Source organism: Myzus persicae, unplaced genomic scaffold (assembly GCF_001856785.1).
Source record: "Myzus persicae strain clone G006 unplaced genomic scaffold, MPER_G0061.0, whole genome shotgun sequence".
In the NCBI taxonomy this organism is placed as follows: domain Eukaryota; kingdom Metazoa; phylum Arthropoda; class Insecta; order Hemiptera; family Aphididae; genus Myzus; species Myzus persicae.
The window spans coordinates 238,535-266,280 of NW_019103547.1; the positions used below are offsets into that span (position 1 = coordinate 238,535).

The 27,746-nt window shown below is 27.6% G+C and overlaps 6 protein-coding genes across 8 annotated transcripts; 3 read left to right on the forward strand and 3 right to left on the reverse strand.

Annotated features, from left to right (window-relative positions):
• The first annotated feature begins 1,184 nt into the window (after positions 1 to 1,184).
• On the forward strand, positions 1,185 to 12,648 carry LOC111034736 (stress-activated protein kinase JNK). Of its 3 annotated transcripts, XM_022316077.1 has the most exons (9): positions 1,185 to 1,301; positions 1,382 to 1,460; positions 9,642 to 9,886; positions 10,869 to 10,998; positions 11,075 to 11,272; positions 11,344 to 11,478; positions 11,561 to 11,690; positions 11,776 to 11,934; positions 12,099 to 12,648. In XM_022316077.1, exons 3-9 carry the CDS (start codon positions 9,744 to 9,746, stop codon positions 12,368 to 12,370), a joined length of 1,167 nt encoding a protein of 388 aa, XP_022171769.1. In that variant the 5' UTR covers positions 1,185 to 1,301; positions 1,382 to 1,460; positions 9,642 to 9,743; the 3' UTR covers positions 12,371 to 12,648. The 3 variants fall into 3 exon arrangements, with proteins under 3 accessions (XP_022171769.1, XP_022171767.1, XP_022171768.1); XM_022316075.1 differs by lacking the exons at positions 1,185 to 1,301; positions 1,382 to 1,460 and adding an exon at positions 10,618 to 10,810 and having other exon boundaries at positions 9,773 to 9,886; XM_022316076.1 differs by lacking the exons at positions 1,185 to 1,301; positions 1,382 to 1,460 and adding an exon at positions 10,581 to 10,810 and having other exon boundaries at positions 9,780 to 9,886; positions 12,099 to 12,370.
• A 1,459-nt stretch (positions 12,649 to 14,107) lies between these two features.
• Positions 14,108 to 14,389, reverse strand: LOC111034739. Its single transcript, XM_022316080.1, has one exon. The coding sequence runs from the start codon at positions 14,360 to 14,362 to the stop codon at positions 14,189 to 14,191; it is 174 nt and encodes a 57-aa protein (XP_022171772.1). The 5' UTR covers positions 14,363 to 14,389; the 3' UTR covers positions 14,108 to 14,188.
• Positions 14,118 to 14,839, reverse strand: LOC111034738 (small integral membrane protein 4). The gene is made up of 2 exons (XM_022316079.1): positions 14,587 to 14,839; positions 14,118 to 14,506 (listed from the first exon to the last, which is right to left on the reverse strand). The coding sequence occupies exons 1-2, from the start codon at positions 14,652 to 14,654 to the stop codon at positions 14,362 to 14,364; spliced, it is 213 nt and encodes a 70-aa protein (XP_022171771.1). The 5' UTR covers positions 14,655 to 14,839; the 3' UTR covers positions 14,118 to 14,361.
• A 483-nt stretch (positions 14,840 to 15,322) lies between these two features.
• LOC111034737 (ATPase inhibitor, mitochondrial) lies at positions 15,323 to 16,628 on the forward strand. Its single transcript, XM_022316078.1, has 3 exons — positions 15,323 to 16,048; positions 16,148 to 16,292; positions 16,356 to 16,628. Exons 1-3 carry the CDS (start codon positions 16,044 to 16,046, stop codon positions 16,476 to 16,478), a joined length of 273 nt encoding a protein of 90 aa, XP_022171770.1. The 5' UTR covers positions 15,323 to 16,043; the 3' UTR covers positions 16,479 to 16,628.
• A 2,239-nt stretch (positions 16,629 to 18,867) lies between these two features.
• On the reverse strand, positions 18,868 to 20,730 carry LOC111034735 (TLD domain-containing protein 1). The gene has a single exon (XM_022316073.1). It carries the CDS (start codon positions 20,302 to 20,304, stop codon positions 19,084 to 19,086), a length of 1,221 nt encoding a protein of 406 aa, XP_022171765.1. The 5' UTR covers positions 20,305 to 20,730; the 3' UTR covers positions 18,868 to 19,083.
• Positions 20,731 to 24,462: 3,732 nt separating this feature from the next.
• Positions 24,463 to 26,527, forward strand: LOC111034743 (stress-associated endoplasmic reticulum protein 2). Its single transcript, XM_022316089.1, has 3 exons — positions 24,463 to 24,874; positions 24,987 to 25,059; positions 26,095 to 26,527. Exons 1-3 carry the CDS (start codon positions 24,791 to 24,793, stop codon positions 26,130 to 26,132), a joined length of 195 nt encoding a protein of 64 aa, XP_022171781.1. The 5' UTR covers positions 24,463 to 24,790; the 3' UTR covers positions 26,133 to 26,527.
• Positions 26,528 to 27,746: the final 1,219 nt, after the last annotated feature.

Here is a 27,746-nt window from a genome sequence, read left to right on the forward strand (position 1 = left end):
TTCGTATTCTGGTCAACGTCGTGAATATAATTATAATTTATAATAAATTAGTCAAATTGTATGTCTTTATATGTTTTCAGGATTTATTAAATATAAATTTACCCCCCCCCCCCATAAGATACGGCCTTGATGACTACCTAGTGTATTATTATTATTATTATTATTATTATTATGTTACCCATATAAATACTTCAGCTTTCTTGAATACATTTGTACTTAACTAAAATAATATATTTTAATAATAGTTAGTCGTTAGTGTTTATCTATCCTCTTGGCTCTTTTCACTTTTTTAAGATTCGTATTCAGTGCCGGATTTAACCATTGTGCCACTTTAAGCACTAAATAATTTGCCGCCTTTTAATATAAATATTTGTCTAGTCTAAAAAATGTTATTAAAGCATACAGATACAATTATAGTTTTTCATTTTTTTACTTAAAATTTTAATGATGAAAAATAAAAACATATAACTCTACGATTATGAAATTAGAAAACATAAAATATAAATATTACCACAATCCCTTTGGTCTAAAAACATTTTATAATTAGTTTCATTTTATTTTAGTTCTAGTTACATATAGTAAAAATGTAATATTAAAAATTATTTGCCGCCCTAAGCACTAGCTTATAGTGTTTACTGGGAAATACGGCACTGTTCGTATTATACAAACACTTGATAAAATAAAATAGTAATCGTACATTTATTGTAAATTAATGTAACCTGTTTTGGGGGGTGTAGGAGCATGGCCCTTCACCGACCCAACTTCCTTTACTTAATCTAAGAATTCTTGGGCTGAAGCCCCCTAACTTTAAGGCCTACGTTACGCCAATGGCTACCAGCTATCCGGATGATTGGTACTGAGTAGTGCGTACAAATAATATTAAAATAAATATTTATATAATATTCATATGATACGGTATTGATGTACAATAATTCAAATTATATATTTTATTTGATTTGCTAACAGAATTATTTCCGTATTGAAAATAACTAAAAGGTATAATAATATATTTTGTGATACTTAAAGTATATTATGTTTGCAATACTAATATTAATATTATACAAACTAAAAATATTTTTAAAAATAATGAAATAAAAAAATATTTACTTGTAATAACATGGAATAATATTTAAGTTCATGGAAGAAGTCCTAACTACATTTTGTTGGTGGCACTGAAATATAGATGGGTCATCTGTGTTTGTCGGTCAGTCGGTGATGAATTGTTGCTGAGAAAAATTCAATTTTTTTTTTGCTAAAAAACCAAAAAATCGAGTCTATGCCTATACCGGAGAATAGTTTATGTATATTCAAAATTCTTCCAAAATAATTAATGTTTGAATGAGTGAATTAACAATTTATTAATTATTACCTTTCATTCAAGGTGTTTTTGTGTAGTACTCTTATCAGTAATCACCATCAATCATTACGGTTTGGATATTGTGAATTAATCAACATTTGAGGTATTTAGTATTTATTTATTATTAATAGGTATATATTTATTTATTTCTAGTTTCTACATTAATTTTATTTACTTATTTAGCACAATGCAAAATTATGTTCTTTCAATCTAATCATTAAACTACTTAGAAAAAGATTATTATTTTGGTATTAAATGAGAACAAAATAGGTACTTGAAATAACATTGTTACAAATTGGAAATAACTTGTTCTTAAATTGCAATAATTTAAATATTAGCCCTACTGACAGACAATTTTTGATTATAAATAATTATTCAGGATGTTTTATTAATATAGTCAAGGATTAATCATTAGTCATTGCTGATAAAGCTTTGACATATAATAGGTACAGTATTAAAGCGTGTCATTTATGTACAAAAAGTTATGCCTTCTTTTGAAATTTTTTTTTTTTTATGCATGTATCTGAATAGTTAAACATTTTATCCGGGTAAATACAATACAAATGTGTGATATAAATTTTTATTCTATGCATTTATCAACAACATATGTATTCAATAATATGTTAGCCCATATCTATTTTGTATTTAAAATACATTATAAATGCAATACATAATATATGGGTATTTATTTAATTTAGTATGTTGGTGCTCAAGTGTTTGATCACTTCAATATCCAGAATTACTTATGACTTCAATTAAATCACCTAAATACTCAAATGTATTTATGTTACAATTTCTTATTAGTATGATATTATTTTGGTATTCGTTGACACAAACAATATTGTGAGTTTTCTCCATACCCATCACACCTTAATTTGTATTAAATCTTCCAGTTAGTTATTATCTATCTATAAGAGTAGGTACCTAGAATGTATTAATTTTTTTTATACAAATAGTTGCAAATAACAATTATCAAAGTACATATAATATATCACTGTGTATATATATGTGTAGTCTACTAATCTACTTATACTTTAACAACATAAGATAGGTTTGTCTATACAGTTTTATGTATTGAAGATATATTGCATCATTTCAAGTAGTAGCAGACTACAGTAGAACATTTCATTAATTAAAAATTTGTGTGGAAGTATTAAGAACAGTATCAACACTAATAAAAACAATAAATTCAATATTATTGAGAAATTGCAGATGATATTGTATTTGAGGTATATTGCAACTGGGGATATATTTACCTATAAATATAGAATATGGTTGATCATTTGTTTGAAAACCATGATGGGAATTTGAGGTAATCTATAAGTGTTTACACATTTAAAACGTAGAAGCTTATATTTTTATAGTTAGGTTTTATGGTTATGATTATTAGTTGATTACGTTGATGTATTAATTTACAACATTAATTATGTTGTTTAAGAAGTAGGTATATAGATAGTATAGTTCATTAGTAGATAAGTTATTTTATTTGGCCTATTAAATTTCTTGATTAAAATAATAAACTATATAGGTGTTTGAAAATAATAAATACTCCTTAAAACTAACATGTTAATACTTTTAAGAAGAGGGTGTTCGTGTATTATAAATGTACAATATGGCTGTGTGGTCGCCATAGTGTCTGGGGTTGTATAATTATACAGTTAATGTATTATGTTGTCTGTCTTAAAAAATGAATATATAATCCATTTTATTGTGATTTTTAACATTAGAGTGAATTGACCTATCATCACATTTAAAGGTAAGAATATTATTAAAAGCCTCATGGGAATTTTTAAATATTTTAATTTTGTAGCAAGTTATAATAGTTATAAAATATCATGATAATATTATTATTTTTAAAATTCTTATAGATGTCAAAATTCACTCTATTGTTAAAAAAATTACTACCTAAGGGAAATTGATCATTTTGAATGTAAAATTTTTGGATACAACATAAATAAGTATAATGTTCTCTTAAGACTTAATTATATTTCCTTTCAAATAGCCAACAGGTAATAGTTTTTACGAACAAATTAATTTAAAAATGAACGCCTAAAACGAATATTTAAAGAACAATATTTTTTGTTTCAGTTTCAGAGGGGGGAATAGGGTTTAATTATAAAAAATAACAATATAACGCTTTATACATGGACATTGAATATTGGTACTGTAGCGCTAGAGCACCCCATGAAATAAATAAAACATAAATATTAAATATTCAATATGGTTAATATTATATAATGTAATACATGTCATGTAGAAATAAACATTTTTAATTGATATGTTTTGGGTTTTCTTGTTATTTTTGGTACCTATAAAAATTCTTTGTATTCTCTATTTGTAAGATTAGAAGTTCAAGCTATCATAATATCTATAGAAGAAAAACAAAAATCCCATTTTTATCAACAATAGGAAATTATAATCTTAAGAGCTAGGTTTAGGTGAAGTCGAGCCAAACAAAAAAAAACTCCAAAATGGTGGCAGGAACATTAATTTATGTTGCCTAAAAAGCAATATAAAGCACTATCTGTATGACAGATTTCTAAGTAACGTCAAAAAATAAATATATCTATTTTAACTTAATACTATGGCTCTGATTTTTGGTGAGACAAAATTAGAATAATATTGTAGTATAATGTTAGATTTTTCTAAAGCAATACATTTCAATATATATCATCAGTATCAGGTGCGATTGATTTTTTGAAACAAGGTTTGGTATCAGAAGTGATTAAATTAGTTAAAATTATGTTAACCGTACTACGTTTGATTGTGTACTGCTGAGTGTTTTCTGCTCTTTGGTGCTAAAAAAACATTTTTAAGGTCAACAATGACGCAAACATGACTTAATGATTTAACTCTATTAAATATACATAAACAAGAAAAAATAAACATACATTTATATATATATTGCTAACAAATTTATAAAGGCAACCAAAATACTTTTGAGATTTGTTATAAAAATTTTCATCTTAACATTTTTAATTCATTATTATGTATACTAAGTGAATTTTTGCTTATTTGTATACAAGTTATAATTGGTTTACCTGACAAAATAAAAGTCTTCAAACTTGTTCTCTTAAGTTAATTTTTTATTTTGCTTAAAAGTTTAAAAATTTTAGGATTTTAGGCACCCCATGAAAATTTTGAAAACCTGGCAACCATATCCTTATATACTCAGAAAAAAATAATGTGCAATTATAAATACATGGAAATTTAAGGTGCTATATGAACTTAAAAAGGATATGTGAGAGTTTGATATATTTTATTTAAATCGCGTAAGTTAAGAATAATAACATAATATAAATTTATTTTACCTTAAATCTGTAGCTTGTGTGGTTAAATATTTTTTTTGTAAATTAGAAAAATATTTTTTTAAGTATGAATAATATGTTATTTTGCCCATTGAAAATGTATTCATCCATCCAGCACAAACTAATTTCTAATGTTACATAAATAAAATAAATTGTATAACTTGGTAGGTACTTGATATAATAAAGTATTCTAACTATAAATAATAATAAATAAAAAATGGATAAAATATCATGACTCCTATTGGAGGTATTATTTTTAGTGTTAAAATAAAATTTTTTTTTCTCTATGATGACATTTTGGATCTATTATTTTTAACTTGAAAGGTTTTAAGTTAAAATTTGGATACATATATGGTAGTTTGGGGAGTCAAAAATAATCGTAGTCTTAATAAAAATAATCAGAAAAAATAACAACAAATAGCGGAGATTGTGAATATTTCCGTAACCACCTCTTATTGATTAAATGGATTTTGTTTTTTCACCTTATTTCAAAGTGGAAATTGTATTGAAATATTTGATTTTTCTTAATATAATACATTTGTTAAATATTTTTGTTCATTTGACATTTTCTAATTTTTTTCGTTTTTTCCTATTTAAGTTTACTATGGTAAGTGTTTTTAATGTAAAAGCTTGAAAATGTAATAAAAAGTTCATCATAAGTTGTTTGTACAGAAATTTAAAAATATTTTAATTACGCATTGCAAAAAAATTTTTGTAATCGCTTAATTAAATAAGGGTATATTTTAATGAAATTTGGAACTTTAAATGAAAAAAAATGATCATAGTTATTTAGTTGTAATTGAAACTTTTTGACTAATTTGACTATTTCGTCGGTATTGACTTCTATAAGTTAATCACGGTATTATTATAGTTATATATGCAAACACGTAGTGTTTTTGGCACAAAGAAGTTCGTAGAATTAGTTTCCACGAGTCTAATCATAGAAAAATAAATTACTTGAAGCAATATAAATATATAATAAAATCCTTGGAAATATAGGCGATGGTCCGTCTCCGCGGTTCTATATCATTATTCATATGCAATTTATTATTTATCATTGAATTCGAATTTAACTGATCCATTACAGTAGCTATTCCCTGATATTATGGTACACACGAAACCTTAACGATATACTAATGACTTCCCCGGATTCAAACCTATTGTTTTAAGAGTTTGTAAAACAATGAATTTTTCACTTCATTTTATTTTTGCAATAAAAACTTCGACTTAGTTAAAAATTATTAAATAGGTCAGTTTTAATATTTGTTAATTTTTGAAAATTCTTTTTGCTATTAAAAAATGTCTAACCCACTTCCAGCTTATATGGTTATTTCCATTATATAGAATGGTTTTTATCGTTTTGATTATTCTCGCATATATTTTACTTTTGCCGTACCTAGCGTAATAATTTTGATGAATAAAAATAAATGTGGTACAGTGATTAAAAGTCTGAATTTAACACGATGTAGCGACGGCATAAATTCGAATTTCGTTTTCCTCCATAATCATTAATTATTATATACCTACATTTCATCTGTTAATTATTTTCTCGATTATAATTTTTCTTAATTGTACACTTGTTAAGTTGAACATTATGCATTTTATCGTATTATATTATTTTTAACACTATAAAATATGAAATATTATAAACTCGTAATAATTTTGGTTATTTAGATAGCTTAGATATTTTGTGGGACTAGAAACGAATATGAAACATCCTAGATTGATATGATCCCCTTGGTAATAATATACTACTAATTACAACAGTAAAATAGTGACTGTCTAAAAGTAAATGATTTTATAATATGATGTAATTGTCATCAAATATTTATAACATTATTTAACGAAACATTGACGTTATTAATTCGAACAATTCAAAACAAATTCGAATTAATTTCCAATCAATTTTTTACTATCCCATAATCAAAAAAACACAGTATCAATTTCTTGGTGCTAATAAAGTAATGAAAATGTAATAAGACTCTTAAAGCTTGGAATTGATGGGAGGAGCCATATTCTGACTTTGTATTGATCCTTTCTGTTGTGTGTATACAAATGCGTACAGTAGTCACACCCTAACCATACTCCTACGCGATTTTTTTGCCTGCATAATATATATATCGCTGTATTGAAAATACGTTTAGTGAATATATTTTATAATAAATTTTTATAGTATATTATAGTAGTTCAGTATTTTCGTATTGAATAAGAAATAACTCTTTAGGTACAATTATAATAGGTATTTAGCAAAAATATTTAAAATATATTTTACCTATTACATAGAAGTATATGTGTAACTTCCTTGATCTTACCTTGGCTTCCATTTTTGTATTTTTCGCTTATACAATTTAAAGGTTCTTCATAAATTATATTTGCATATTACCAATGAACCTGTTTTCGGAAGCAGAATATTTCTAAACTTTAACAGTTTAACGTATAAACTTAATACTTCGAAAATTCCATCTTAACAGAACTTGAAAATGTTATTTTTTCGATAATTTTTGTAGTTGATATCTAATACCTTAAAAGTTGGTAAAATAAATCTTTTAAAAACGACTATAGTTCGAGTTAAAAATCTATTTATGCTTAAAATTATAAATAACAACAAATTACCTATATGTATTTATTACGTATTTTCAACAGTTTAAAATTGCCTCTCATTTAAACTTTTTTGATTGCCTTAAACCTAATTTATTTAGAATAATATGTATTAAATAAAACCCGTTTCACTCCAACATATTAACTACCAATGTAATGATTAGAGGTCGGATTTTTATGATTTTACATATTTGTTTCTAGTTTATGCAGTTAAATGGAAGTGAGAAATCTTTACGAATCATGAAACACAGAATTCACAGGAAAAAATTTATTTTGCATAAAAAAGCATATTTTAGAGGTTAGAGAATATTTAACACGTTAGAGAATATTTGGGAATATTTTTGTGATACCCGGCATATAATGAACATATTTCACGCATATCAGCATTTGATAAATACAATGTTCACTAAATGATTTATTTCCGGATTTTAATAAAAATTAATCTCCAGGTATTCCTTATCGATTGCGAAAGCACAACGGTTATTTCGTTAGCTGTCACGACTATACATCGAACAATATATAGTAATTAATTGTTATTGTAAAATTAATTTAATTAAATATTTTTAAAACCAAATTAATAAAAAATTAATTTAAACTGTTTTTTTTTTTTTATATCAAAAGAATATTTTGCATATTTAAGGACATAAAACATCATATATCTGGTATTTTAAAGGAATATTAAGAGAATATATTGCTTATTTTATGTGACATACAAACATCATATTTTAAGGATTTCAAAAGAATATAAATCCGACCTCTAGTAATGATACTTTAAGACGCCTTACGGCACATCATAAAAATATCACAGTATGTCTAATATAGTTAATATTTAGGCAAGCAATAACATTTAATAGGTAGGTAAAAAATACCAAAAGGGTGGCGACAACTAATTCTTATAATATACTGATTGTTCCATTTAACGTAAGACACGCATATTCAAAAGTATTTACTTTTTTAAAAATATTATTTTACAAGGATTCTAGTAGTAGTCACAAACCAACAATTTAAAAAAAAATGTTTTAATATTTTTATCCTTATTTTTTTTTTTTTTTTTGAATAATAACTTACAGTTTAAATTTCACATTCCAAAGTAGAATATTTTTTTATTATTTCGATACATAAAAATCGAATTTAGTACTAGTAGTTTAAGAGCTTTAAGTATTTAACGTGTATATGAGCAGAGTGGAATAATGGTATGCCTTCGCGCCGCAAAATATTAGTCCATTTCTTTGCTCATCAAAACTTTAAAAACATATAACTAATAAAATGCTTGTCCTAGGTTCAATTCGTATGTATCAAAATACTAAAAAAAAATTTTTCCAAATACTTTAATACTTTTTAAATAATGAGTATTACATGAAATGGTATACTTCGTATATTAACCACCTTTTTATCTTATAAATTAAATAATTAAATAAGGGGTTCAGCAAGTTAAAATATTTACATATATTTTACATAAACTATGTGTTTTTTACATAAAGAACTATCCAAACGATAGGTAGTTAGGTTTTTTAAAAATGTATTAAATTTATTAAACTGTTGTCCTATCACTTTATCTTTATTATGACTAAAATATAAAACTGGCCTATTTTCTAGTTTCGGGTAAGTAATATTATCTAATTAGCCAAATTATAATTTAAAGTTAACATACATTAGTTTCAAATGTTTTTGTTAAATCTACACAGTTTATAGATTTAATTCAACCACAGATTTATGCTTCAGTATACTATTTCAGTATATATCTGTATAAACACAACTACATAAGTGTACCTATTGAGTACAACTCAATAATATTTTTAAAAAGGTAAAAGAGGATAATATTTAGTATAATGTGACCGGTTTTTCTTAAAGCTGTTGATAAGTTTTATTCAAAAAATGATCATGAGCGGTTCCGGATTGGCCCGGCAAATTACTGAGTAAAACTTGGTGGGTCGCAACAATTTTGGTCAGTTGAAGTCTTGAAAGACCGCTGATCGAAAATAATATGTTTAAAGTTGAAGAAATGGAGACTAAATGTTGAATTTGCTTAGACCACAGTACATGGTTGTAGGTTGTTAATATTAAGTTTGAAAGTGGGCCAATAAAATACTGAAAATTCGGTAGGCCGAGTTTTTCGTCCAATCTTTTCCTGATCATGAGTATTGTTAGTTTTTCTCATAAGTAGTAATTTGAAAAGAAAACAACAACTACTACTTCCGCTTCAAGATTCTTCTCCGTTTTTGTAATATTATCTCAATACATTTTTTTTTAATGTCTCCAAATTTAATTTACAACCACAAAAAATGTTTATTCAAAATATATGAAGAAATTAATAAATATAATTAACATTAAAAAAAATATCTAAGTAATATATTTTTATGTATTTGTTTTGGTTGCAGATCTTAAACCTTATTTAAATAAGTGAACAAATTTTAAAGTTAGTTCAAGTAATTAATTGTATTTCTGATCATTTTGGATTCTAAGAACAAAACTTCGGTCGTATGCCTCATATTAACCCTAGGATGACATCTAGAGTGTCCTCCTCCATTTTCTTTACAGTGGAGGTGGGCGATACAAAGTTCACTATTTTGAAGCGATATCAAAATTTGAAACCAATTGGATCTGGAGCACAAGGCATAGTTTGGTAAGCATATACTAGTAACTTCTCAAATAGGTATGGCATGTTTATTCTTATATTGTGTAGTATATATATGATTTATTAATTATTATTTATTAGTTTTTGTTTATAGCTTATAAACGCCAATGTATTATGTTTACAGTTTATAAATATATTTTTACTCTGCACAGTTCATAAAATATAGTTTATAATACACAAACAACTGCTGTATTATATTTAGTAATTCTAATATAGAATTTCCATATAGAAAACATAAAAATTACATTTTATTTATATCACATTATGTAAAATAAATGCTTGTATAAATAAAAATTGTTTAGATATTAAATATAATTAATTGAACTTGCATAGTTGCAAACTCTTTAATCAAAAATAAAATATATTCAATTTTAAAATGTATATAAATTGTTTTAAATAAATAATCCATTAAATGGTTATTGATTAATTATTTTGATAGGTTCCATGAGATTAATTCTCAATTTAATATAGGTCTACTTAAAATATTTTATCAAACTTAAACTTCGCTGATATTGTGATTAAATATATAACTTGCTCAATGCTCATATTTTACGCTGTATGTTAAGTTAGATGCTGTAGTTAGTGTCTATTAAAAATTATTATTTTAGACATTTTTTTAAAAGCATGAATAGCATGAATGTATTATTATAATTTTATGTTATATACATTTTTTTTTCTGTAGTTGCACTATTTTTTGTTTGTTTTTGTGTTTGGTAAAGTTGAATTTGAGGTTGTCCACAAAATGCTTGGAACACAATCACGGTTTGTCCAAAGACCTCAAAATAAACCAGACACTATGACTGAATTAGCTGATATGTTCTACACTTTAGTATTTGGTGATACTGAATTTTCAGTTCCCAGACGATATGTTGATCTTGTTCCCAAAGGTTTAGGTGCCCAGGGCATGGTGGTGTAAGTACTGAGACATTTTTAATGGTACGTGATTTAACTAATTTTTAATTTCTTTTAGTGCCGCCATGGATACTATTACTCAACAAAGTGTTGCTATTAAAAAACTATCCAGACCATTTCAAAATGTAACGCATGCAAAAAGAGCATATAGAGAGTTCAAACTTATGAAATTAGTAAACCATAAAAATGTATGTAACATGAATTAAATTAATAATAGGATATAATATAAGTGATATATTAGTTAAAAATATTTTTAATTACTAGATTATTGGTTTACTAAATGCCTTCACACCACAAAGAACATTAGATGATTTTCAAGATGTGTATTTGGTAATGGAACTAATGGATGCTAATCTATGCCAGGTGATCCAAATGGATCTTGATCATGAACGAATGTCATATCTTTTATATCAAATGTTATGTGGTATTAAACATTTACATTCAGCAGGAATTATTCATAGAGTTTGTATTTTAAATATTTAGTACAATTTTTGGTTTATGACTTACATTCTAATAACATGTTACTGTTTTAGGACCTTAAACCTAGTAATATTGTTGTAAAATCTGACTGCACATTAAAGATTTTGGATTTTGGATTAGCTCGAACAGCTGGAACTACATTTATGATGACTCCATACGTCGTTACTAGATACTACCGAGCTCCAGAGGTAAATATTATATATTGTATTATTATTTTCAATCATAAAATAAGTAATACTAATCTAATTGTTTTTATGATATCTATTTTAGGTAATTTTAGGCATGGGTTATAAGGAAAATGTTGACATTTGGTCAGTAGGTTGTATTATGGGTGAAATGATAAGAGGTGGCGTATTATTTCCTGGAACCGATCATATAGATCAATGGAATAAAATTATAGGTAGGTTAAAATATTTTCATCATTTTAATTTAAAGCAGTATTAACACTAATAATAATATTATTGAAATATACATGTTAACTATAGAACAATTGGGCACGCCATCACAAGAGTTTATGAGAAGGTTACAACCAACAGTTAGGAATTATGTTGAAAATAGACCTCGTTATCCAGGTTATTCATTTGATCGATTATTCCCCGATGTACTATTTCCATCAGATTCTTCTGAACATAATAAACTTAAAGGTAATATTGTTATTTTTATAATAGACAAATAATAAATTAATTGTATAAATATACAAAATATTTTTTAAATTTTGAAGAAGTTAATGCTGGTTACAACTATTATTTTATATACTTAATAAATTCAAAATTAAATTTAATGGTTACTAAACTGTTGTATAATATAGCAAGCCAAGCACGTGACCTTTTGTCTCGAATGCTAGTTATTGATCCAGAAAAGCGTATATCTGTGGACGATGCATTGCTACATCCATATATAAATGTTTGGTATGACGAAAGTGAAGTAAATGCACCAGCACCAGGACCATGGGACCATTCAGTGGATGAACGCGAACATACTGTTGATCAATGGAAAGAGCTTATCTATCAAGAAGTTATGGAGTATGATCCAACTACTGCAGCAGCAGCTTCTGCTAATGAACCACAACCAATCCGATAGACTCCACTGGCACAGTTTACCTCCGTCCAATGTCTGACAACTGTGTCATAAGTATAGTATTAATACAATTGTAGGTATAGTCTTCCATAACTTGAAAGTAACTTAAATTTTTAATTCCTTTTGAAATGGACGAAATTTCTACAAAAATGAAATCATTATGTAACTATAGCTGTACTACTTTATAAGTAAATTTTGGGAAAACTATCCACATTTTGGAATTTTTTTACAGAAATTTTCTTGTGAGAAAAATATTCAAGATAAAACAAATTAGATATTAACGGTTGTGAGTTTTTTTTTTTTTTGTCTTATTAGAATGTTTAAATAAAATTAAGCTCTATGTACATTTATATAAATATATATATAAGGGCATCCCTATTAATCTGTAAATTAAGGTTTATACATAAGTAAATTATAAAATAATTATATATAGTATAAATAATGTAAAATCTTGACTATTTTCACCCTTGCAGACCAATTGTGTCAGAATGTAACATGTAATGTAGGTATATTTGTGTATGAGATATTTTTCTCTGTTTTTTCCCCTTAAACTTATGATTGGTAAAAACATTGATCTCAATATAAACTTATTACCCATTGTTTTACTAAATCTATTTTAAGTACAATAATTGTTTTGATAGAAGCAGATAATCTTAATTTATTTGTTATATTCATTGCATATATCTTAATTTAGTCAATTGTTTATCCACCTTTTATAATTAGTTGAATTTGAATTTTTGTCATACTAAATTTTACACGCACAGTTTAAAACTGCATTCTTAGGTCTGTAAGGGTAGATTTAAACTGTTGAGATGTTAAGCCTTTTTTTAGAACTAGGCTTATTAAATACTGTAAAACTATAAATACCTTTGTATTGTATTGCTCATACAATCATGAGCCATGATATTTGTATGAATATCAAAAATAATAACAATTAAATATTATTTATAATGAGAAAAAAACAAAAAATAAAAAAAAATATAGATTATATTCTTGTTATTTATTTTATTAGTAAAAGTATTAGAAGTTGTATTGTGGTGATTCAATATCATCTCAACTATAATACTAGTGGATGTGATCACTGAAATTAATAAAATAATATTTTATTTGACGATTATTATGCAATAGGTTTCTATTCTAGGTTAATTGTAAAGTCCACAAGACTCAGTACTATCAAACAATAACATACAATATCCACCCTGTAAGATATTAAAAAAAAAATATTGTCTATACTCTATTCGGATGGAGATCGTACCTCGTCATCCAACTTCTGCTCATCATAGGTGTGGCTTCGTTGCACAATGCTAGTTTCACAAGCTTTCTAGGTGGGGGAAGCGTCTGACTGTTGAGAATGAAAACTGGTTGCCGCCGAGGTACAATCTCATTCTGAATAAAGAATAGCTAGTTTGATTTTAACCTAGTTTTTTGAACTGAAAAAACCTTACCCAAATGTTGGGTTATTATTAAAAACAATTTCACAAATACTATGTTGTTACTTCAATACTCCATGTAGAATTTTGATAAAATCTGTAATTTCCAATATCCTGTAACTGTTTTCATAATTATTATGAAACAATTCAAACAATGTGGAGTATTAAAAATGTTAGATTATGAATACTGTACAAACAATTATAGAATAGCTAATCCTATAAATATGCACTTTGTAACATATTGTATATGAACAAAATCATTGAATTATTCTAAAATTGTAAACTTATTTCTAGGATTCAAATCGTCATCATTTTTTAGAAATATTTTTAGTTTATTCTCTCTAACATAGGTAAATAATGATAACAAAATGTCCACTAATCAAAAAATCCATTATTCTTTTAATTCCTTGGCAGCTTTAAGTTTTTCTATTTCTTTTTCAACATAATCTTCTAAATCATCCAGTGGCTTGTATCGGTTATGAACTAGTTGTGATCCTAACATCATAGAGGCCATGGCCATAAGTGAAAATTTCACATAAGCAGCAATTGATATATTTCCAGACATTAGTGTTCTTCGTTCAACCTATTGGCAGCTATTTCTTTGGCTTGTTTACGTTTATATACTTCATAAAAATTTACACCGAACGGACGCCAAGTTATCATCAAATACTCTAGACCAGCACCAGCAATCATGAATATTGGAATAGCTCTAAAATAAAAAAAATCAGGATATCCTTGATTAATAAATACTTATTACTCATTGATTTTTAACGAAAATAATAAGCTTACCTGTAATATCCAAACCGTTTACCAGGCAAATGGAATAGAAATCGACGAATCGAATAAATGATGCTCATTACTGTTAGTACTTCTTAAATGATTTACCTTTTGATTTTGGTTTTACGTCACACATGTTGCTCTTATTACGCGGTCATTGTGCCGAAAAATAGTATAAACACTATAAACTTCAAATGTACAGTATAATGGTGAGTATTGATGGTTATGAGCTGCTGAGGTACCGTTTTCAAGACTTAGTAACATAAAAGCAAAAATCTGAATTTTCTTATCTTCAAATAAAAACTGATAGTATGTGATGATAATAAATGAGATTATGGGTCATCATGTACTCTCGTAAAATCCTGATAGTGAGGAATAAGCAAGTTCTTCAGGCTTCAGCACTGTAGTTGTTTCTAATTATCCAACAGCAGACCGCAATCTTCACTCTTCAGTTTCGATCATGGCTATCTAAACAGATAACTGTGGTTTCGAATTTTCGAACATCTTTCTTTTAGTCTTGTACTCTTGTGGTTCTCGTAATGTAACATTATATATCGTGGTAGTTATTATACTCTGTGGAATGTGGATGGACCTTAAGAATAAGCTATTTTTTCTAAACATATTGTTATTTTTTTTGTTAAACTTTTTCTCCCACAATTAATGGGAATAGACACCTTAATTTTTAGATGTACCATATCTATACTCAATGGGAATACTAAAAAAAAAGGTATATCTTAAATCATGATAGACATGAATTAATATATGAGTGTTGGATACTTATTAGTTAGATTATCTAGTAATTGTGCACTTGTCACTTATTACTTAAGTATATCCTAATTCTTGGTGGGTAAAGACTACTGATTAGAGAGTATAGATCACGATTAAATTTATAGGTATCCCTATTTATAGTGTCCATTTAAAATTTTCCCCAACATTATTGGTTGGTATTAGTCTTTATATAGGTACTGATGAGTGGGGTAGGGGGACCATATTTACTGAGATCTGCCGGCTGGGGACGGTCGTTGTATCACAGAAGACAGAACAACATATACCGTATATTTTTAAAATTGTAGTGCGTTTATTTTTGTTTACCCAAAAGTAAACATGTAAATTGTGGTTGGAGTGACTGAGCTGTAGTGCACTGGTGCGTCATATTGCGCAATGCACCTGCAGTAAATTGCACACTATAATCGTTATATTATTAAATTAAGTTTTAGTTAAATTTGCTGCCATCTTACTTAGTCGCTTGTCCGTTACTAAATAGTTTATGTACGGAACTCAACAGAACAATACTTGAACTATTTTATCTAGAGTCTCAATTTATTTATTGTTGTAATACGTACACTCTTCGAGTAGTCCACACTTCAACACAGTACAAAATATTCTAATATCTTAGACCGTTACATCTTGTAATGAACATCTTCTAGGGGAAGGCTTCGAAGTCTCTCTGTTTCATAAAAACAACGGCAATGAGGTAAGATGCTTTTTTTATCGGATTTTCATTTTCGTCAATTAATGATTATCTGATTGTTTCTTTCTTTAATCTTTTCTATGATTATTCTTTTTTGTCCAGTTTCAACAGATTCAAAAACGATGGTTTGGGCAGTTTGGGTAGTGGCGCAGGCAAAGGTGGCGGTGGTGGAGGTTCCATCCGAGAAGCTGGTGGTGCTATGGGTGAACGCGAAGCTGCTAATGAAGAAGAATATTTTTACATACAGGTTAGTATATCAATTTGATAATTTCAATTAGATTTAATGCTATATATTGTATTTTTTAAATAGCAACGGCAACAAGTAGACAAAATTAAAAAGGATATTGAATTTCGTAAAGCGGAAATAGAGAAAAATATTGATGAAATCAAAAAGGCTAAAGCTGATTTGGACAAGATAACAGATAAACAGTGAACAACTATGTACTTACCTATATTTTATTTTTTATATTATAATCATCAAACTAGAATTAAGAATATACCTAATCAAATATTTTGAAATATTTTGTCTCAGTAAAACTATATTCTTATACATCCAAATATACATTTTTATATTTTTATTTAATCTTGTCTAGTGTGTAGACTCACTTTTCATGGAATGAAAATCCTCAAAAAGAATTCTGCTGGAGAATAACATAAAAAAATATTCCAATGTATCATTATACATTGAGAGTGATGTAATAAATACAACTTTATCATTTTTAATTACGAATATGAAATAATATTTACTTTTGATTAATTAATGTATCAAATTAAATATTATAAGTTAAGCAATCATTAAAAACAAAAATCAATCTTAATCATGTATTACGGAATAATAATTTTAAAAAAAACCAAGCTATATTTAATTTTTTTAATAAACACTAACTAAAATTTTATCATTATCAAACATTAACTACGTACATAACATAATAATAATATATTGATTTGTATCACAATTGCACGATTCTTTAAAAATTCTAAGTTTTGACACTTATATTAGTTTGTCGCTCATTAATTAAATTACTTAATGACAGAATTTTTAAATCATTGGATTGAGTGTTGTATTATATAATATATTAAAATTGTTAGTCAATTTAATATTTTGATTCATTGAACTTATTTTATTTTTCTCTTGGGTTTTTTTTCAGTAATTCTGTATTGTGGGTGAGGAGAAGTTTTTTTCTTGGGAATAATGTTATTCGGATTACCATCTGTATCTTCTTTGCTGACTGTGAATATTGAGTAGTTTGTTAGTGTACACAATTTACAGGTTAGTTTTCCAAGTGTGATACCTTAATTTTAAATTAAGACTGGAATTTTTAAGCAAATATATTTTTCACATTTTGTTGTATATCATTTAAATGTCCTTTGGTCTGCTGTTGGTTAAACTGGAATAAAGGTACTTTGGTAATCCAAACTTTTTTTCTTTGAATGAGAATTTTCCAAATTGTGTTGTCTATAGATTAGTCTAGTAAATGTTATTATGTCTAAATCAACATTTAAATGAAAAGTTGTTGAGTTTCTAAACTTTGTGAATTAAGGATTGTATAATAGTAAATAGTAATAATAATTTGTTAGTTCTATACTTAATGCATTTATTGGAGAATTTTATATTTAAATTTGAGATCATTAATGTTTCAGTGCTAAATTGTTATTATTTTGTTAATGTATAAAATCAAATAAATAATTTTCAAGTATAATAATTACTTAGTTATAAATTGTATATGTGTATATATAAATGGGTGGTTTTTATGAAAACTCAACAATAGTAATTTCATATAAGAGGTTTAACACACTGCATCTGTTACACAATATTCTAATTGTTTTGATGTCATTGGTTTATATTTAATTGTAAAGAACAAAGTCAAAATTACATTTAAATTGTCAATGGTAAGTTGTGACTACAATACCAAGGCATGTGCTGAAGGTTAAGTAAAAATAAAAATGTCTTCTACTCTTTAATTATTCAAAATGTTTATAAATTGATAAATGCTAATTCCATTCTTGATTAGTACCTAGTTTAGTAATTATGATTAATACAAATGAGCAATGACACATTTAAAAAAGTTGTATTGTGTATGTACATATTACCTATATACTTATGTATCAAAATTAAATATTATTATTGTATTGGGTACATACTATTTTATGAAACATTAATAATTGTCTCCCTGCCAAACTGGGGCGCATCCTTTTAGTGTTTCAACAGGAAGGTAAACATTCATTTATGCAAATTTTAGACAATAATTCAAGGTAATGCTGAGCAATCCATGTCTCCTTAGCCTTATACATACTGCATGTTGTATGGCGGCTAGCCACAGCATTGTACTGTTGTGGTACAGGACACAGTTACAGCACTTAGAATTGTTTAAGACATTAATGATTTATACGTTTAACATGTCACTAATTATCATTTATCAGAATTATTAAGCATTAATTGTATATATAATTGTATGACGTATCACTTATCTTCAACAATTTGTTGTAATTTGGGCTTAAATGTATGTCATAAAAGTTAATCATTAGGAAATAACAGAAAAAAAAATTGTCTTTTATTATAAACCAGTGTAATAATATTACACTGTCATATGATAGATGCTTAATTAAATGTATATAAAAAAATAGGGGGACAAATATATCTTAACTCTGATAAATGACAATGGTTGAAGTTAGTTTCCTTAAAAACTGTTAATGTTCATGTTCCATAAATCCTTTTATTATTTCCGAATAAAAAAAAGAAATAATACACACAAAAGTAAACCTTAAACATTTTAATAAGCTTTTATTATTTATTAAATTAAAAAAATCAGACTTTTTTAATGTTATTTTAGAAATATGTATTTATGGTTTAAAATTAATAAATAAACAATACTTGCTCAATTAAAAAAAGTAAAACAAACTAAAAAATAAAATAATAATCAAACATCAGATATTTATTATGACAAAGCAAAAATGTGATTTATTAAACTAAAAACTGTTATCATTTGAGTCAAGTTAAACTAATAACATAATTGAACATTGGTCTTGGTCATTGGTAATCATTTAACTTCATCTTCATCTCTAAATCCATCAGAGTATTTTTGGCGTCCAGCCATTTCCAATAGATTCATATCCCATTCATCTCTACCTGAAGTGAGTTTTCTTTCTTCCTCTTCATCATCTAGTTTAGGTTTTTCTTTAACACACCATATTTCTAATGAATCAATTGTGAAATCTTTGTTAGCTGATAACATTGAATAATCATTAAATGTTGAACACGAAGGACTACTTTTGCCAATGCCATACTCTGAATCAATCCATAGTCCCCAATAGCCAAATTGTCCTCCCATCCCTATGCCATTTGGCAGTGTATGCTGGCCACTATTCATGTACATATAATTCTCATTATGTCCAGAAGAAGCACATATATTCAAATTTGGATATAACGAGAAGACAAAACAACTGGAATCTCCATAAAATTTAGGTTTCAATAGCCACGATTGTGAAGCGTATCCTCCAAATATATTACCAGAATTATCTTTTAAAATTAAAATTGTACTTCCTTGGTCAATTATGGCAGCACTGAGTGATTGGAAGCTCTCGCCGTGTGAAGTAGTTGAAAACAATAATCTCCAATTATCTTGACAATCAGCCGGTAAACTATGTTTTATGAACATTATCCATCCAAGATCTAAAATAGTTTTGAATGACTGTATGTACTTTTGGCTTATACTAATAGCTGGAAGTAAATCCAGTTTACGTGGCACTGAGTAAAGTGTAGTAACCAGAGCTCTATGCAATAGTCCAAGAAGGGTGTTGCCTCGGACCCATGCAGCAATATCACCTGTTAAACCGTCTTTAGACAGTTGAGATGAAAGTTGAAGAATGGTGTGTGCTTTAGCACCAATTCTGATCCAGTAAGCGTACTCATCAGTATCCTTTAAACATAGATTTATAGTTTCCAAAAGATCAATTGTATATCGTTCAATATTTGATTTCGCAAGTACAATAGACATTATTTTTAGGTAAGATTCATGGTACATTTCACAGGTTGATAAACATCGGTAGACATGCACCACTCGCTGTCGACACGGTTTGTTGGTCGCAAACAATTGTTTAATATGACTGTTCATGTTATGAGTTAAGTATGAATTCCACCTGTGTAATAGCTCGTCCAAAGAAATAATTTCTTTGTAGTTCATCAATTTATCGATAGCATCATTTTCGTCGAAGGTTAATGGATCTATAACACGATCATGTTTGGATCCTTTGCCTCCCATTTTTAAATTTAAGAATATCAAAAAACAATTGCGGCAGAATGTATGTAAAAACTATAGAACAATTACGGTATAATTCATTTTAAATCACTTTTAAGTCTAGAATTCCCATCGAGTTTATTGTATATTAAGTATTTAAGTGAACGATTAACGAAACAGTTATTATCATTTACAATTAAAACGACGTAACATTAAATCGGCTGCTGACTGCTGTCCTACGACCTACGCACTACGCAGTTCACGACTCGACGTGTCCCCGACTCCGGAGATGAAGGAATTTATATAATCATTTATCAACAATAATCGTCGTCAAATTAACCACGGTGTCACATACAAATACACAATTGTATTTAGAAGATAGTCGGATAGACGATAACGCTATAAAACAAACCAAAATAATATAATGGTTACATGAGTATAGGTCTAAATGACTAGTATTATCAACACAGACTTAATTTCGTTCAGCCTCGCGCATCGAAGATTCGAAGAGTGGGGTACGCTTCCCCATCATATAATTTTGATCGGCTCATATTTTTATAAACATAATATGATATCACGGCAGAACAATATATTATCAGCCACCAATGAAAAGAGGCGGAACCGTGGAAAATCCTTTTTCACAATATTGCGTATCATCACAGAATGGGTGAAGTTCGAATCCCTTGAAAAAAACCATGAAAATGAAAACCAACATTTTATATTTTGCTATGTTATATCATATTTCATTAGACATGAGTTTTAATTTTCTAATTAAAAATTTAGATCACTAATCCAACTACCCAGATGTTCTATCTGTTGAAAATTCTCGTAACCAAATTTGTAATTTTGAATAATTAAAAAAAATACTTTTTTTTTATATTTAAAAAGACATAAAACTATGTTTGGGAGTAGGATTTCATAGAATAAAAAAACTAATTCATTCATTCATTCAATTAACACCTTGTATCTTATACAGTTATACCTATGTATAGCTAAAATGTGTGTATAACTGTATAAGTATATAGGTATATAGCTATAAAGTACCTACTTGAATCATAGAACTTCCATTATTATAAAAAGGTACCTACGTTATTCATTACAAATTTTGACTTATTTACTTATTTTTAGACTATCGAGATGATACAATCACAGGTGCATCATTTTATTGTGGGTATTACTATAATAGCCAATAGGGCTAATAATTAAATAGATTATTTAGTTGTTAAATAGTGGAGTAAAACATTGGAAATCGAAATGTCATTGAATTGTCGTGTTTGAAGTGTTTAAACTTTTAAATTTTCATGTTCAAGTTTTTCAAGGTTTTTGGATTTAGTTATGGAAATAATTACCCCTGATAAAGGAAAATACAAAGTAACGTTTAAAGGCTACCTATATGTTCGTTATGAAACATGCAACATAAAAATATTATACCTACTTGGAGATTTAGTAAAAAGAGTTCTCTAAACTGCCCACCTATTCTCAAAGTTATGCATGGACACCCTCTTGAACAAGGAAAAATTGATGTTGCAAATGTCATAAATAGAATTAAAGAGACTACCTATAGCATGTACACTTAATTGTCGAGATTAATTGTAAATTACAACATTTCAATAAAAAAAAAAAAATTAAAGAGACTGCAAAGTGTTCTGGTCTTTTGGAGCAAATCTATCGCAGATTTTTGCTGAAGCGGTGTCTCAACTCCATGACCATCGAAGAAACATTAAAATAAACTATCAGAATTCAGAAACCACAGAAAAAGAAAAATTCAAAGATAATTAAAACTCATGTCTAATGAAATATGACATAATATACCAAAATATAAAATTTTGGTTTGTATTCTTATGGGTTTTTTCTGTCTACTCCTGTAGCGATCACGATCGTTCTTACTTATATGTAGGCTTCACCTATTCTGTGATTGTAATGTACGTTTAGATATCCAATGTTGTCAACATTTGAACTTAAATTGCTCTAAAAAAATGTATTTGGCTTTAGTGAGACTATGAAAGGAGTGTTTAATGGGGGATTAGGGGGAAATTTTCCCAGGTTCAACATTTTAAAATATTTTGTAGGTGAAATTCAAGTACCTATAGGTTATAAGGCTATAACGGACTATAGGTCTATGGATTATAGATTCTTCATAACATTCGTAATATTTTTTCGTTTTATCGTAATTATTTAATTTTTCCATCAAGATTAAAAATTTTATAAATGTTAAAATGTTTAAGTATTATATGAAGTATACATTTATATTTTTAATAATTAAAAAACTTATACCCATAACATATACATAATACATATACAGAGATCTGAATAAATTAGATTAGAGTAAATACAATGCGTCTATAGGTCTATATAGTTGAAACTCGATGGACGAGGATATAATATATTGTATAATTTGTAGCTATATTGTAGAATAATACGTAGGTATTAAACTATTAACTATATCAATACTATTCATCATTAACTTTTAAAATTTCTCCTAGTTACTAGTTAGTATCATTATCTTAACTAATATTTTTACATATTTTGTTTTTTTTATTGCATATTTAAGCATTTAGTGACATAATATTAGTGCATATTTATGCAATTTTAAGTGATAGAAAATCCCATCCATGATTATTATTATACAGATTTATCACGAACTCAGTACTCACTACGATATTGCAGTATTCAGTTATCAGTTTATACAATTTGTTAACGCATTAAAAATTACATTCATTACTATTTGGAAATTTTTGATAGTTTCCAAGTGTATTTTTTTGAACTTCAAAAGTTTTTGAAAAGAGTGATAGGTTGCACAGACTATAAAAAAAACATAAGTCAAACATTAAAAATTGGAAGAAATTCTATAAACTATTATAATACTCAAAAAAAAAAATTGTAAATATAATTACACAATACTAATTACGGATGTACAATTTTAAAGTTGTAAATATCCATGGTTTTATGTTCTATTCTAATCATGTAATAAATCAACTTACCCTAGCTTGAGTATAAGACCATCAAACAGGTATAGTTCATGAATGCTGGTTTTGTGCGATGCTGATTCACTTATAATACAATATTAATCAATAGACAATAACGCAAGTGGTATATTTTATACGTTAAATTAATACGCTTATTAATTAAAACACCAGAATATTATTTTATACATACATAAGTTGACTCTCAGCGCATAACCATCACCAAAGTTACACTCAGAAAGAAGTGATGCGTTGGAAAAAGAGCCCGGTGGTTGAAGGGTGCTCTGAGAGTTGGTGAATGGTGGGATGATTTTGTATGAGAAGAGATATGGGACATAGCGGTATATGAGTATATGACCACAGATGCCCATTGTCACATATTATGTAGTCATACACGAGTGTATGTATTAGGGATCATGATGATGCCACTTCTTTTAGTATAACTCTTTTTTATAAGAAGTGGCTATCATTACATATTAGACATATTCTAATATTATAGTCTGTGGTACTGTAGTAGTGTTATAGAAAAGAAGTACTGCGTAGGTAGCCGTAATTGGCAGGTATATAAGACATTATGTGAATTGGTAATCATTAAAATCATAGATTACAACAACCTTTTTTTTTGTCTCCCCTAAACTAAAAGTTTTTGATGACTATTGAAGCATTGGAAAACGACGTTTTTCCGTCGGGTGGTAAAATGGAAATCCCCAAAAGTGTTGGACGTGACTCTTGCACAACCGGACACTGACATTTTTACCACGATCCTTACAAAACATTAAGTTTTGGTCACATCTTATATTTGGTCATATAATCTTGCATGATGAGTAAAAATTATTTTTTCATGAAATTGTTTTCGAAGAATAGGCGGGTTGTTGCATAGATCTCTGGATTACCTTTGCCGTGGGCCGTAATCGAAGAATGCTGCAGAGGAATGACAAAAAATAGTATGTTGTAGCTCGTGAGAAACAACAATTATTTCAGATATCACTACATAGTACATCATTAGTCTTGGCCCTTGGGTGGAATGCACCCGTCGCTTCCAACTTTACTGAAATAGACTTCCCGCCCTACACAATATACTATAATTATTATTCTCACTATCATTTTTAGGTATTAATATTATTATTGTTTCACAGTTGGCTAAGCTGACATTTTTATCTGCCCACGTCATCACTGAGTCTTATAAACAAGTTGCTACAAACCGTGTGTGATAACGACGTGCCAACGCGGACCGCACCACGACGACGACCGCCACTGACTGCCACCCGCCTTACAAAGTTACGAGTTACGCGGCATAGTACAAACGTACAGTACAGTCAACCGACAATCAGTATTGTCGTACTAAACTGCTAACGGTTCTTATTTAACATTCACTATTTTACTCCGCCAACGTCCACCGCTAGTTAAGACACGTCAGTGGTTATTACTCAGTGCACGTCGACGGTTCTTTACTACTATTTGCTATTGTAGAGCATCAGTTGCCGTTGCCACGTATCCACGTACATTTTGCAATAACCAATATCCACCGATCGTTCGATACGTGAATAATGGCACCTAAACAGAGGATGAGGATCGCCAACGAGAAGGCCAGCAAAAACATCACTCAGCGGGGCAACGTCCCCAAATCGACGGTAAGTGAAAAACCTCCCCCATTCCCAGAAGACGACGTATTTGCGTTTTTTTTTCCATTTCTTACCAGTCTTCACAATTCAGTTGATTTATTTCACGTTTTGCGTTTTTCAGAAATCGGAGAAAAACAAAACACCTGTTAGTCCGTGGCTGCTGGCCCTATTTTTATTTGTTGTGTGCGGATCTGGTACGTTCTTGTTTTGATATTTTACTATTTTATTAATATCGATAGTATGTGGCCCCAATGTGGGTAGTGATTAAGTGTATGACACAGGGAAGGAGATCATCAATATTATGATAGTTACTGATTGATCAACAATATTTATTTCAGTTGTGATATTGTCACTTCACATTTTTTTGGCTTGCACCTGTAAAAGCATACCTATTTTAATTGTATGAATAAAATGAAAACATTTTAGAATGGGTTTGAATATTTGATGTTTGAAGCAAATCTAATACCGACATAATTACAATGCTACAATTATTTAAATATATAGTAGTAGATACCTCTAAAGTCTAAGTATAAATATTTATAAAAAATTACTTTTTGTTTATATTTACCTAGAAGAAAATATATTTGTCGATCAATGTTTATTACCAAGTCTTACTAGCTTGTTGTTTTGATTATGAATTTTATTATTTAACTAATCAAGCCTAGGCATCTGGTATTATTTGAGGGTTCTATAGATTATACGTTGTAAAATGATCAGAATAAATTATAATGTGATCTAATTACTTTTTGCCAACAGAAACTGCCCAATTAAATTGTAATGTTAAGTTATAAAAAAATGTCTGCTTTTTAAGTATGATAATTGTATTGGTTTGAATATACTAACCTTTTGACCAAAAACCATTGGCATCCATCTATTTACACATTATTCTTATTTACTAATAAAACTGTACCTATTTAAAATTGTATACTGTAAAAAATTATTAAAAATTATAAACTCTTTGATAACTGATGAATTTTAAATGCAGTACATCCAGCACCCAGGTACTATAGTCATATTTGACTGAACTAGTCAAAGGGTTGAATCATATGATTCCTAATTTTATAGTTTTCTTTTGTTTGTATTAGTTATTTTACCTTTTATTTTTTATTTCTATAATAAACAAATTAACCTAAAATGTATTTTTTAACTGATTTAATAATTTTATTATACTTGTTTTAGAATTTATAAATATAATAACACATAATAATTTATGTTTATTTATTTTCCAGTTATATTTCAACTCATACAAAGCATAAGAAGTGCATGATTACCAATTCTCGTTGCTACTACAATTCATATTTTCATCAACATTCTGCATCTCAAAATATTATTCCCTTCAATGTATTTTTTTTAAATTGTGTTATAATGTCTGGTACATAATTATTCTTTATTATAATTTCATTCTTACATGATATTTTGTTTTTTTTTTTTTAAATGAAACATTAATTATTGGTACCAACATTATTTTTTCTTTTAAACATATTATATTATATCATGCGATTTATACTTCATAATTCCTTTTGTGAAATGTAAAAAATTATTGTTGTAACAGCAAACCTCAATTTCTTTATACGTTATTAATTATATTTTTTTATCAATGCTAATTGAAACACTTGTATATATATAATAAATTGAAACTAAATGTTAAATGAGCTCCTCAAATTTGATTTATCGTTGTATGAAAAATTCACACTGATGTCTGATATTTTACTGTTGCTTGTTACTGACAGGCATGTACAATGAATTTACATTTCAGAGAATACATGAGAAAAAAATTCAACCTTTAAATCATAATGATCATAAATGTTAGTTTGTAAATCAAAATAATATTTGAGTGTAAACAATTTTGGCATCTCAAAACAAAAGTGGGCAAATGGGTATCGCTCTGCTGTATAGTAGGTGGCAAATGTACCTTGTTATTGAATAAGCCACAGTAATGAATGTGTTAAATTTGAATTATAAATCATTGTGTATAGATAATGATTCTAAACTGAAATGGTTTGTCAGACTATTACTAAGTTCATTTTATAATGTATTTATATTGCTTCTATAGTAATATATTAATATGGTGGGTTGAATTAATATTTGGTGGAAAATTGCATCCATTACATAATTAGTTATTATTTTTATCGTATTATATCAATATATCATTATTATTTACTTTTGAGTTGATACCGACTCACTGTAGAACAGTGTAATAGGTATGTGACTGTGGTAAAAATAAGCAATAGATTAAAATCTATCACACTATTTTGAAAACTTCATTGTGAAGTAAATATTATAATAATATATGAGTGTTAACAGAAAATGTAAAGCAAGGGGAGAAGGGGCTAACGAGATTAAGCCTCCATCTAATATGGTTGGCTCCTAAAAAGTTTGTATTTTTATTAGGTTTAGTGTTTTTTAAATTTTTTTATCTATGGAACTCTTTTTGTAGGTCCCCTTTTATCGTGGAACACCTACTTTTATTTTTTTTAGCTTTTTACCTTTTTTTATTTAGCTTTCAACAATAAGTTATTACAGCTCTGCAATTAGAACCCCTACTTCATTTTAATTGTTTTTATGTAAAGATTATTTGCAATAAAAATTATAATAATTGTATACAATAATAATGTGTACCTATAGGGTACATTGTATTTATTTCAAACATTTAATGCTATAAGTGAAATTTTTTTTTATTATTACAAATATTCTAAAAATTGGACCTTATTGACAAAAGTTTAATTAATCATAATATTAGGTTCACCATCAAATCTGTTGCGGTATTTAGTTTTTGTTGATATACATTTTTATCAATGATGTTCAAATATTATTTCTGTATACTGTATATTAAGCCCCATAGAAGTATAGATTTTACCATGTACATTATTATTTAATAAAC